The 13,643-nt window shown below is 46.7% G+C and overlaps 1 protein-coding gene across 1 annotated transcript; it reads left to right on the top strand.

Moving 5' to 3' along the window:
• The first annotated feature begins 365 nt into the window (after positions 1–365).
• Positions 366–13,357, top strand: gnai1 (guanine nucleotide binding protein (G protein), alpha inhibiting activity polypeptide 1). Its single transcript, XM_047022700.1, has 9 exons — positions 366–814; positions 6,824–6,866; positions 7,157–7,298; positions 7,657–7,814; positions 9,217–9,345; positions 10,238–10,367; positions 11,009–11,162; positions 11,499–11,720; positions 12,305–13,357. Exons 1-8 carry the CDS (start codon positions 697–699, stop codon positions 11,687–11,689), a joined length of 1,065 nt encoding a protein of 354 aa, XP_046878656.1. The 5' UTR covers positions 366–696; the 3' UTR covers positions 11,690–11,720; positions 12,305–13,357.
• The last annotated feature ends 286 nt before the right edge of the window (positions 13,358–13,643 follow it).

The raw sequence follows: 13,643 nt of genomic DNA, 5'->3' as shown, positions 1-13,643 counted from the left end.
TATATGATGGTTCACCATCAATGAGTTGTACGCCTCGTACACATCCTATTTTGACGTTATGATGTTATGTAACTTAAACATTTTCTTACAGCATTGTCCGCAACCTATCCACTGGAGACTTTTACATTTCATCTTCTGAAATGAGGAAGTGTCTGTAGATGTACGGAAAAAGCTGAAAACGGTCATATCCAGTTAAATATTGGATGCTTAATAGACCCTCTCACGTAAACTACCTATAACATATATCAATCCCATTCCCCAGATAAATTGTTGTCAAACTAAAAGCCATGACAACCATGGCCACAGACTCTTATTATGACAGCAAAAACTGAAACGGGAAGTCTGGATGTTGCTGCTCTTGGTAAATGTAGTCAGAGAAACCTCAGTCAGAACATAGCTCACTGTGGCAGCGGATAGATACACATGCCCTAAGTGGGAGAGAAACGGCCAATACAGCGTTCTCCTTTTAAAATTCAATCTATGCGACGACGATACTTTATTGATAACCGTAGGGTTTATGTGTTCACAAGAGACACACTAATCCATGTTATCTTTGAAAAGTGTCCCATTCGAGACACATAGATTTTGTTCCAGGGCGTGTGCGGGGCCAGGGGAACAGGTTAGCCCTTGAATGTTTGTAGTATAGTATATATTTTTGCATTTTTACATCGCCTTGTCCGGAGGAGTTGCTTGACGATGGGGTGTACACTGAGTACCGAGGATAAGGCGGCGGTGGAGCGCAGTAAAATGATCGACAGGAATCTGAGGGACGACGGGGAGAAAGCCGCAAGAGAGGTCAAGCTACTACTCCTCGGTAAGGAAAAGAGAACGGGTGTTGATGAACTTCACTTTGTTCCATTGTTCGCATTATTCATATAACTTGACACCGAGCTCTTAAGTTGTGTAAAATAACGTACACCCTTCACCGTAGGCGAAGTGAAAATTACAGTAACAATGTTTCCTCCACGTCCGCTTTCCGCATAACCCACACAATTCACAATTTAGCTGTTTCTGTGGTCGTCATGACGTTGAAGTTCCCAAATACACAAAGCATTACTTATTTAGACACCTGCAACGTCTTAGATTTCCATTCTAACCATTCTGGCTTTACATAGAAATTAGTAGGGTGTAGGCCTGATTGAAACAATATTTTCATGCAAACTAAAAGTACTTCATGATGCAATAGTCTTGAGTCAACTAACTACCCATGAGAGCAGTTGCTACAGTCTCCTCTTTGGTTGATCCAAGACATTTGTCTCTGCCCATTCAGATTCAGATTCACTGGCTTAATCCTTATAGCAGTGTGTCTTTTTTTCACATTACAACACAGTTCGTTTTTCAAATCAGCACGCATAACTACTTTTCCTGTTTCCACTTGCCTTGTGCAAGAGAATGTGACTCAAGTCAATGTTTACATGCACACACCATGGTATTATTGAAAAAGACAATATAGGTTACCAGAACAGCCATGAGTAAATGCATAACAAGAACAACTTGTCTATTTGACTTGATGGTATTGGCAGCATTGTACTTTAATTGAACATTGTACATTTTACAAATATTTATATTTTATTGTGAGTTTTTGTTAATTAACTTTCCTGTAAAATATTTGAATTGGTATCTAAGCCTTTATATTTGCAATGATCTTCCCACCCCAAATACATCATAAGAGTAGAAATCAGACTGTCCACATCTGCTGGGACAAATGGTCCATGTCATTTGTCAGGTTTTCTCTGATTGACGTACTGTAAGACACATTCCACTGTAACTTGTTCAGGCAGACATAGCAGATTTGATTAGAGGCAAGCAAGTACAGTCAAGTAGAGTTATTTTGCTCCAGGGAGCAACAGAGGTTATATTTTCCTCCATTTTCCTCCAGAGAATGTCAGTCCACCAGTTTTTCCCTTGACAGTAATGCCAAGCTATATATCGTTTTCTATGCATCTTGCTTATAACTTAATGGTTCTTGTTTCCATGAGAATATGATAATGTTGATGGCATTTGGGCGCCACTGGAGTATTTACTACTGCAGGCTGAAAGTTTGTGTTGGCACCATAACATGCTTTCTGTGTTTCATAAAGGTCAGTAACCAGGTAACAGACATGGCCTGTTCAAATGACTGGCAGGACAAAACAGGCAGGCAGGCCATACCAGGAGAAGGGAAATGGGAGAGAGAGAGAGTGTGTGCTAAGATCCCCACCCTAATGACAGGGGCATTACAAAATGGAGAGCACCATGCGCTCAGAAGGTGTTAAGGTGAAGAGCCTCTACTCTTGTTTGTGTTTGCCCGACCAGTCGTCTTTGTGAGCGCCTAACCTCCTTGAGAGTTCTAAGGCACTGTAGCTCGGAGCTTACAGTAAGGTTTGTGTGATACATTAGCAGTGCTTGAGATGCTGGTGGAGATGTTCTGCTGTTACGCCTGTGAAATAGACACCACCTGTCATTGCTCTCTGCGGGCGTGCATGCATTCGTGTATGTACACGTGTGTGTGTGTGTGTGTGTGCGTGCGTGCGTGGGTGTACAAGCGTGTTTACCTGCGTGTGTGTGTGTGTGCGGGAGCATATCGTGCCGTGGGAGCCGTCAGTGGCGTGTAGCCATGCACCTGTCGAAACAGGTGTTATTTGCATGAGGGCTGATTTGAATTTCGAAAGTGCTTTCTAGTTTTCACAGTCTGTCAGCTTGTCTCATGTGAATTCTGTATTGTGTAGATGACATAATTACTGGAAATCTTGCTTTAAATGCTTTGAAAAATGGCAAAAAGGCACAACTTGGTTTATGGGCCTTGTTCCTGTATTCATGCAGTAAAGTTGCAGGGATACAGTACCAGAACATTGTCCAGGTGCGTTTCTCTGTGGAACATCTCACTTGCACCCTCAATGTATCCTGTATGCTCTTAGATGAAAAATCCTTTGAGATGTTGGGAGATTCACAGACCAGACCTGTCACACAGAACTAACCATCAGTGGAGACCAGAGGATGTGACATGATAATATAGAAAAAATTTAATTGAATAACCTTCATTGCTTCCTCACTGTCACAATCATTAGTCATCACCCCTTTCACCAAATTAGCCAGCGTGTACTTGTGGGAAAACAGTCTGCAGTCCATTGATCTGCCTGTCTTTAGATCCATCCCAATGATTTGCTGCATTGATTGTTGATAGGTAAAGTGGGGAGTTACTGGATTTGTGTGTGTTCAGTCATGCTCACAAAAGACTCCTGGAGGGATATGAATGAAAGAGATTTAGATCTTAATATAAACGGCTGAAGTCCTAACATTGATTTACGATCAAGCAGTGTGTGTCACGCTGGAAGACGAAGAAATGTCTTTTCTTCTACCTCCATGCTGGTTGCAGCTTAAAACCTATCCTGCCAACGTTGACGTTCGCGGATGCAGAACAGATTCCAGAAGTGGATCTTTGTGGGTTAGCTGGAAAGAATGGAGGGGAAAAGGGAGACGGAAAAGTGACGCTGGTATGGGGACGGTTCATTCTGCTAAAGTGGTGCCACTTATGTGGGTGCTGAGCTGTTGGGCAGCAGAGGCCAAGTAGCCCCCCCTCCCCACCACGCTCTCTCCTGCACTGCTTCTTCTCTCCTGCACTGCCCTGGCATGTGCTGGTCAGACAGCCAGCCAGCTAGCCAGTCCAAGCCCAGGTCACGCTCCTGCTGACCCAGACAGATAACCCTGGGCTGGGACTATTGGATCGAATCTGACAGTTCTCCAGAACTGCCTCACAGACCAAGAGGGTTTCTGGAAGGCAGAAACCCCAACAGCTATTCTCTAGCTAGTCAGCGAGCCAGTATTATATAAAAGCTCCAAGTGAATTAGCATTTAACTAGGCTATCGCGGTGCTATAATTGGACTGCGGGCCTGTAGCCATTTTAATCACATTCTCCATAGCAATCCCTTGTTGTCACCAACGAGTACCGTACCACATTCTCCTCTCCTACCTCTGTGAAACCCTGTGAAATACACCCAGGGGGAATTCCAGGAAAGATATGTTGGTGGGCTTAAGAAACACATCACTCATCTATACAATCCTCCATTTTGTCTGGAGGGCTTGGTGGGTTTTCCTAAAATAGTTTCCAACCGTCCGAAACAAAAAGCAGCTGGCTTAGTGGTTTGGACCAGACCTAGGTTGGGATAGTGGGTGTATCAAAGTGTGTGTGTGTTTGTGTGTGTGTGTGTGTGTATATTAACATGATTCACTGTTGTGACGCAGGTTGCCAGAGGTCAGCTTTGTGGTTCTACTCACTTAATGGCCCATGTGTCAAATCAGGCCCACTGGTGTCTCTCTGAGGCAAGGCTTTGAAGCTTGGCGGGTCACGCCCCTGGTCAAGACATCACCAGCATCAAGGACTCACTTGGATCAGTTATGTAACCAGACCTCAAGCACAGCTCTCTTTATCTAATTCACATTGATCTGAGTAGAGCAAAGTTATGGTGATTTTTCTAGCTTCCGGCAAAGCAGTCAATGGAATTGAATAACGGTTGGATAGCGAACTGTTTCTTTGGTGTATTTCAAACAAACTTTTGTCCCAAACAGATTTTCACGAAATTCTAGTTTGGTATCTCGCTGAGAGAGCGGTCCGTTTACACAGAAGTCATCTCAGGCTGTCTGAGGGTGAGGATTCAGGAGATCTGGGCTGTTGGGCAGTGAGTCTGGGTATGGAGGGAAGCTGTGTTGTGTTGTTAGCAGTGATAAAAGGCCCTTAGCCAGACCCCGGGGGTTCTATACATCCACCCGCCTGCTAGCCTTGTCCCTCTCTCTGTAGCACAGTGTGTCTGCTGTCTCACTGTCCCACTGGGTATCTCACTGGCTCATGTGAAGCCCTGGAGCACTGCTACAGTGACAGTCACACACACACACACACACACACTAAAGAAATCTTCTCCAGGGCTGCTCAGCACCACAGAGGTAACACATAATCAAAACAAAAGGGCCTTGGGTGAAAGCTATCCAATTAAACAGTCAGTTCTCTGCTGAGACGTCACCTCTCCTGTCTCAACACGCCTCATCCATCTCCAGGGAAACTCTGTCCACAGGAATTCGGCTTGTTCCGCTCGCCCTCTCGGATACACTCCCTGCTGCCTCCTGTAGGGGGCGTCTGGCTGGAGGGTCAGGTTCACGTGGCGGTGCTGTGTGCCCTGGAAGAACAAGCGAGAGTGGGATCATTGTTTGGGGCTGTAACTTAATACAGACCTGCAAGCAGGCGACGTGCCGCTGCCGAAGAACTAGTCCCTCTTTCCCTCCTTCATATCTCTGGATCACGGGGCAGATACGAGTTGACGGTATGATCTACTTCCTTAGTGCTGACTGTGGAACATCCAAAAAGCCAGACAAAGAGAGATGAGAGCAATAAGGGCTCCCTGCTGGCCTGTGAGTGAGTGTTTTTGACGAGGAGGAGGAGGAGGACGATCTGAGAGCGTCTCTGTGGCAATGTGTCTAATGCACCACACAAGGAGGGGGCTGAGCACCGATAATGATGATGGTCACACAGATGTCATTTCCACGTGCAGAGGCTAGCGAGAGCAGGGGCATCGGAAGAGGCTTCCCTGCGTGGATTACGAGGCCATAATGAGTTGATAAATAATACATGGTCTTCCTTGCGGTAGTGACAATCCACCTTCACACTGAACGCTCAGCCACTCCACTCAGGTGACCGAGGACGCACGCTATACGCATGTCTGGTTCCAGGGATTGTTGCCATGGCAGTGTGACGTGCGTGAGCGAGCGCATTTGCGTCCGCCAGTTGACTGTTACCCTTTGTGAGCTCTGCTCTGCTAGTGCTGCTGGGCTGGCTGACATCTGGCCTACTCCACTCTCATTGGCTGTCTGTCCAGGAAGCTCTCCTCCCCTCCCAGAGTTGCTGCTGGTCAGATGTTGTGTCTGGCGTTCTCACACCCCAAGCCAGGGCTGTCTGAGCCCCGGAACACTCCAGCTGTTTCTCCACGACAATGGGGGGGAAAAGCATTTCATGTACACCGTCTCTCTCCTTCAAACATGACATTATCATCAAGAAACGTATGAATGCGCCGACAACAAAAACAAATGAAGATGAGAAGGCTGTCTGGAAAGTTTCCCATGATGCGCTGTATGCAGGCAGACAGACAAACAGGCAGACAAGCAGGTAGGTAGGCAGGCAGGCAGACAGACCAACAGAATGGTAGATGAGCATTTGTGCCGTCAAGGTTGTAAGAAGACCAGCTTGTGACTCATTGCCTGAGTGTTTACGAATCCACTCCAGCAACTCTCTCCTCTTTCCTTCTTTCTCCCTCTTTCTCCCTCTTTCCTCTCTCTCTCCTCTTTCTCTCTCTCTCTCTCTCTCTCTCTCTCTCTCTCTCTCTCTCGATGCTATGGCACGAGGTGCTCAGGCAGTGTCCTGTGATGGCCTGGATGGGTAGTTTGGCTGGGCTAGATGGCTAGATAATGTGCTGTAAGTGCTGCCATTGGAACGGACCAATAAAGAGAGCTGCAGGGAGGGGCCATTATCGAGCAGGCAGCAGCAGAGCATCTCTCAAGGGGGGAGGGAGGAAGTCAATATCAAACTTAGGAAAGACAATCAGGGCCCGTTTACTGTGTCCCTCTAGATGAGTTCTTGGCATAGTCATCTTCTTAGCGTTGTTAAGTGTCTAGCAAAGGGAAGTGCTTGTATAACACATTATATACTGCATTGTGTTCTGTGGCAGCTTTCAATTATGTCAAGGAAAATAAAATAAACAGCTCTTGGTTGTGAAAAATGAGCAATTTTACATTGTTTCTTACTGCCCCTTCCTCTCTCCCTCCCACAATATCTACTCTCTCTCTGTCTCTGTGTCTCAGGTGCTGGTGAGTCGGGGAAGAGTACCATTGTCAAGCAGATGAAGTGAGTATCTGTTTTTCCACTAATATACCCATCCATTCAGCCCGTTCACATCATTCTCACAAAATCAAAACAAACCATTGTGTGTGTGTACCTCGTGGACAATCTCATCAGATATGACTAATGTCATTGTCCTAGACTAGTCATCTTCATTGCCACGCAGCCCATTTGTTTCACGCAGTTCCAATCATTTCTGAGTAATGTTATTGTCAACAGACATCATACTTGGAGAAGCACCTTATCCATTCCACAGAGTCAAACTGATGTTTGGTGTGTGTGTGTGTGTCATGCAGAATCATCCATGAGGCAGGATACTCAGAGGAGGAGTGCAGGCAGTACAAGGCCGTGGTCTACAGCAACACCATCCAGTCCATCATCGCCATCATCCGAGCCATGGGCCGCCTCAAGATCGACTTTGGAGACGCCTCCAGAGCTGTGAGTATGGGAGGGGCTCCCGGGAGCTTAGCCAATGGGACTTCATCATCACACTGGAACCATTTCCTGGATAATCTGTGCACCGCTCGTGTCCAGGGCCCCATCTGGAAGTCTTTATCGTCTCTCTTTCGGATCTATAATTACTGGTTAGGTGCAAGCATGTGCTCCTCCACACAGCTGAAGCCATCACGGTTGTATCAAGATCAGGGCTTTGTTAGAAAGGGAGGCTTGTTTGGGGTCTTTTAAAGGTGGTCATTGCTCAGAGCGGATCTGGTTCTTTCCAGCATCTAGGGTTTATAAGAACTGCCGATCCAAAACGTACTGAAAACACACTAACGTGTGTGTGTGTGTGTGCCAGGACGACGCGCGGCAGCTGTTTGTGCTGGCGGGCTCAGCAGAGGAGGGCTTCATGACGGCAGAGCTTGCGGGGGTCATCAGACGCCTCTGGAAGGACGGGGGGGTCCAGGCCTGCTTCAGCCGCTCCCGCGAGTACCAGCTCAACGACTCTGCAGCATAGTGAGTCACCCCGGTCACACACACGCACAAGCACATCTCTACACTCGCATACATACCTACTGTACATACATGCAGTATATAAATATGCCTACACACAGACCTGCATTTTCTTCAGACCCTTTTCCCATGGGGCGGGATGTATACTGCTCTCCTTTTTGATCGCTTATTTATGGAACAAGTGGACCCACCTGCTGCAGCTGCATCTATCAGCGAAATACCTTGTCAGACACACCAAGTTCCCCCACAGGTAGCTTGTCTAGGTCTGCCGACAAGTATGTCAACACCCCCACCGCAACCGTCCACCTTCCATTTGAACCTTGAGTGAGACTGTCAATATTTGCACTGTGGTATCAGGCCAGTAACACGCAGGCTAGCCAGTGTGGAGTCCTTGACTTTCCATGTAGGACCTGTCACTGGCTGAACTTTTCTCAGGCAGTAAACGAACCAGAGGAAGTTCTAACCAGCCGTCGAAAACAAGTCCCATTCTGTGGAATCTCTCATTGATTTTGCTGAGGTGTTTTATTTATGTTCTTCCATTTAGCAGTCTCATCGAGGTAGCCCCTGCATGGTGTTCTGGGAAACCCTAATACCTTGTTTTGAACGGAGCGATTGTCACCGATTTTTGTTGTTGTTGGCCAGGCTTGAGAGCCACAGCTGTGGGTCCTCTTCCTAATCGATGGCCACAGTGCCTCACAACTGCGTCACTGTTGGTGTCCTGCCAAACAGGGGTTCTGCAAGGCTGGCCATGGAGCTGTTTGTTTGTGCGGAAATGGTTGCTCTCTTTCTGTCGTAATCTCTTGCAAGAGAAATGCACAGTGGGGCTATTTGAGAAGTGAGGGAGATTACTGTAGATGTGCTGTGTGTGTGTGTGATGGGAGGAGGCTTCTAAATTCCACAACATGCCGTCCCACCCTGAATACCCCCTGGGAGAGTCTGGGTATGGTTTCACGTGGGTCCAGAGTCAGGAGTTATCCCGACTTACTGCTGACCTTTGTTAGCTAACAGATCCATAGGGGTTGAGTGATGGACATGGCACAGATGTAGCGCTTATTTACCCTCGTTTACAGCCTGTCATCCCACTATCTCCGACCACAGCCTGATGTAGGCTGCACCATCAGGGTGTTCAGAAGTAGCAGCAGACAGTCCAGGGAGACAGTGAGGGTCACAGTGTGACTTGTCCTCAATTCCAGATATGGAATCAGCACACAGAGGTGAAGCTGGCATTTGATTAACAATTGTTCCATTGTCCTTGTGAAAGTACAGGGAAATGTCAGTGAAACAAACATTTCAACCTGTCTGTCTCTCCATTTCCTTCTCTGTCTTTGTCTCTCTCTGTCTGTCTCTTTGTCTCTGTCTCTCTCTTTGTCTATCTCTCTCTCTTTTTGTTTCTCTCTCTCCCTAGTTACTTGAACGATTTGGACAGGATATCCCAGGCCACCTATATCCCTACTCAGCAGGATGTCCTGAGGACCCGGGTTAAAACCACAGGCATTGTGGAGACACACTTCACTTTCAAGGACCTGCACTTCAAGTGAGCACCACTTCCTCACAATCAATCCAAATGTCCAAAGTGTTGACAGTCTTAACAGGAAGACCCGAGGTTACCTTCTTGCCAAATGTATGCGAGTCATTCCACAGCCGGAGAAATTCCCTTCCCGTGATTGCCCAGCTGTTAAATTACAACATTGTGTGTGTGTGTGAGCACTCTGCATGAGGTCATCATTGAGTCACATCAGCTCTGGCCTTCCGCTGAGAGACGTAAACAGGAAGTGAGTAATGCTGTCCCATAGCTGCAGGCCTTGCTTGGCCGTTTCCTCACCAATGACCCGTCGTCTGTGGAATTGAAAACTAAGCAGCTTTTCAAGCCATGTTGTAATAGTTTGTGTTGCTAGGTTTCAGTGCTACTCCACTGCATGGGGCAGTACAATGAAAAGCCTATCCAAGTGTATTAGAGCTGGTGGCCTTTGCACTCGGGAGTGGGAGTTGCCATAGACAAAGTGTCTTGAAATAGTGGACAAAAGCACAGGGCTTATTCCTGTGGGCTGAACCACTGGGATAGGGGTCTCAGTGTGAAAGGGGCCTTGGTTTTAGCACAGCTCTTTAGCTTTCCACTACAGACAGGGACAATATCATTCCCTGTCTGTTCGTGCTTCTTTATTACCATACTCATTATCCTGTTGGTTTGAGTCTTGGCTAAGCATCCCCCTTGATCAGTTTGAGAGTCAGACTAAGCAAAAATGTGAATCCTTGGGGAATCCCCTGGGACTATCAGATAAAAGATGTATGTAAGGAAGAAACTATTCTCTAGAAACTTTGTGTGTGCTTACACATTTGTTTGTACGTGAGTGTGTGTGTGTTTGTGTGTGCGTGCGCCTGGGTGCATTCTCAGTTGACACTGTATGGCGTCCCGCTCACTTCCTCAGGATGTTCGACGTGGGAGGTCAGAGGTCGGAGAGGAAGAAGTGGATCCACTGCTTCGAGGGCGTCACCGCCATCATCTTCTGCGTGGCGCTGAGCGACTACGACCTGGTCCTGGCCGAGGACGAGGAGATGGTGAGAGGCCACCTGACCAGTGTCCACCGTGGGTCCTGATCATGTTAACCCACTTTGTGTCCTCTCTCCTCTCAGCCTGTTCACCTGGGTCTAGTACTACTGGCACCTTGGTTACCACCGACCTTTTAGTCTTGGGGATAGGTACGCCGACATGTCGTGAAGCTCCTTAGACATGCAGTACTGTAGCGGTCACCTGGTCAAGTTAGAATGCCAGTTATATTTGATACCAGTTGTAATCACAACAACGAGCAATCAGAGACCCGGACCAGCAGAACCTCTTCAGGCCCTCCTGGTCCTAATCTAGTTCCCTCTTCTGACCTGAGATCAATCAGCAATCAAGCCACTCCTGTACACTCCAGAGATCACTCTAAAGATCAGTGCATCTGGCTGCCTTGCCTCCGTCTGCCTCTCTTCCTGTCTGCCCTGGAACACAGGCTCTGTCTGCCCCCCTGAGACCCGTCCACCTGTGGGGTTAGGTTCTCCCAGCTCCGGCTTCCCATCTTGGGTTAGCCTGCCAACAGGGGGCAGCACCTCTGCGGTTCTCACCAGTGAAACATGAAAGCATGGTGTGGACTATGACTTGAAAGCAGTTGTTTTAGCACCCACTAAAGTGTCTTTTTTCTTCTTCTTCCTCTTCACAGAACCGTATGCATGAGAGCATGAAGCTGTTTGACTCCATCTGCAATAACAAGTGGTTCACAGACACTTCCATCATCCTGTTCCTCAACAAAAAGGACCTGTTTGAGGAGAAGATCAAGAAAAGTCCGCTTACCATCTGCTATCCAGAGTACGCCGGTGAGACCATCAGGAAACCACTAACGCCAACCTATTGAACACCTGTTTCCTCTTCATCCTACATTGAAGTGGCCATAAAAGCGTATAGAACTGGTTTACATTGGCCTGAAGTGTACATCCTAAAACAATTGTCAGTTTAAGAACCACAGAAGATGTTTCAGTCCACCTTTTAACAGGCGAACAAAGAGAGGAAAGCAATACAGCGGGAAGGGGTGTGTCTGTCTGTTTGGCTGCTCTACAAGAATCGCGTTGACATTCCCTCACTTCTCTCTGTATTTTCTGTGAGGTCACTTCCTGTTGCATTGCATTCTCAAAGCTTCTTCTTCTGTGGTTCAGGCTCCAACACGTACGAGGAGGCGGCAGCCTACATCCAGTGTCAGTTTGAGGACCTGAACAAGCGGAAGGACACCAAGGAGATCTACACCCACTTCACCTGCGCCACCGACACCAAGAACGTGCAGTTTGTCTTCGACGCCGTCACCGACGTCATCATCAAGAACAACCTGAAGGACTGCGGCTTGTTCTAGAAGCGGGCGGAGACCAAGCTGCCATGTCCTGGTGAGGCTCGTTCCTGGTTCCTCTTGAGTCCCGTTGTCTCAGTGCAGGTCAGGGGTGATGTGGGATCATCCTAGGTGGAGGTGTGCTCGCGTATGGAAGGAGGACAGGGAGGGTGGGATGATAAATGTTGGGATCATGAACGAGGGCGTACTGTATGTGTCACTTGGGGCAAGGGTATAGAGTTGTCATAAACATGACCTTGGCGTGCCTTTACCCTACATGGTATTGAGATCAAGCCACAGGCTGCACATAGGATATCTCTAGGAGCATTGTTCTCCACCTCCTTCCTGTGCCCCAAGTCCTCCTGCTATGTTTGACACGAGTGCAGCTTCTACCCAGCAGCATTATGCCTTGTTATTATACAGCAAACTTGTGTAATCTAATCATCTATAATCATGGCCAACTTTAATAAGTGGGCTTCAGATTCAGCTGTGTTTTTTGCTGTAGGTGTTTGTGAAATTATAGTGCCAAGGCCAAGCATTAACATATTGTTTTCATTACAAGGGCCAGCTTGCCAGTGTATCTAATGGAGTATCTTATTTCTCCTTGTCTCTCTCCTTGTCTTTCTCTTTGTCTCTCCTCAGACAGCAGAACCAGAGTGAGTGATGTGTATATTTTAGGGTGGAGATGACTAGCAGTCGGGTTTGGAGGATCAGATCAGTTACGGACCAGTGCTGTACTATATGCCACTTTTAACAGCTTTATTTATGTTTTTGTCTTGGAACTTTTTGAAATAGCGTTACAACGTTTGTGTAGAATGTTTGTATTATTGTAAAAGTGTCAGTTCTTTTTCAAGGTCATTTTTTTGTTTGTTCTGTTTTTTTTTGTGAAAGAAGAAGAAGGAGCTCTCTTTATTTTGTCGTCGTTCCTTTTCGCCGGCCTCCCTGGAAAAGGATGCTTGCCTCTGATGGAGACCCTCCTTCTCTCCTTCCTTATTGTCAGGGGGAAAAAGGATCCAGTTTTGAATCCAGTTTGTTGGTACTTGTGCCTTCGCATGCTTGTGCTCCTTGTCAAATGCTTGTTTCTTTTGCCTGCTGAACACTTTCAACATTAAGATGAAATGTTTCATAATTTAATGCCCCCTATATCTTTGGTGTGCACATTTCCACGACCAATCAAGTGGTATTCCCATTGGTCTAAAGGTATGTGGGTCACCATGGTGTCCAACACGTAGCCCAGACAGCCCCCTGTAGATTGAGACCACGCAGCCAATAAAGCTGTCCGATACTGATATGTACACTGTCACATCCAGAAAGAGGTTTAATAGTACAAGTTATCCACTATTATCAGCCATTTTGAAAATGGAGACTGCTTGGTGGGTCACTGAGCTTATATTATGCTACAGTGTCAAAGACTGTGAGGATCAGAGGAGTCACATTTTACTGTATATTTTAATGTATTTTTAAGTTTGGAGGCGTTGGTGTCTCTATGAGGATTTAAACACTGGAGTGACAGTTTTAAAATCCAACTACATGTAGTAAAATGGATGTATGGATGAATGGATGAATGGGGGCAAACACACAGTTCTGGTCTGTAAACTACACAGACTGCCACAGCTGTTTGTTTGTGTTCTCCATGAATGGGGAACCTTTGTAGTCTCATCTCCCTTATTTTGCTAATAAAAGCCATTTACAAAACACAAGTTGCAGTATGTTTCACTCTTATTGCATGAGTGTTCTGCATTTAGACTATGTCAATCTTCTTCTGTTTTTCATATTTACGTCATTGGTCTTTATCTTGACATTTCCTCGCCAAACTGAATTGGCCTTCTAGTTCTAAATCGTATTTCCCCCAACTCACGGTTCAACTGCTGTTGACATTTATGCCAGAAATACCCAGGTGCTGTCATATCATACTGTTGCGAGGGGAAAAGACCAGCACAAGTCTTGTGCAGTGTACATCCATCATTTGGTACTGTATTTA

Source organism: Hypomesus transpacificus, chromosome 7 (assembly GCF_021917145.1).
Source record: "Hypomesus transpacificus isolate Combined female chromosome 7, fHypTra1, whole genome shotgun sequence".
Lineage (NCBI taxonomy): Eukaryota > Metazoa > Chordata > Actinopteri > Osmeriformes > Osmeridae > Hypomesus > Hypomesus transpacificus.
Note: the sequence above shows the minus strand (reverse complement) of the source record. Positions and strands in the feature narration are given on the sequence as shown.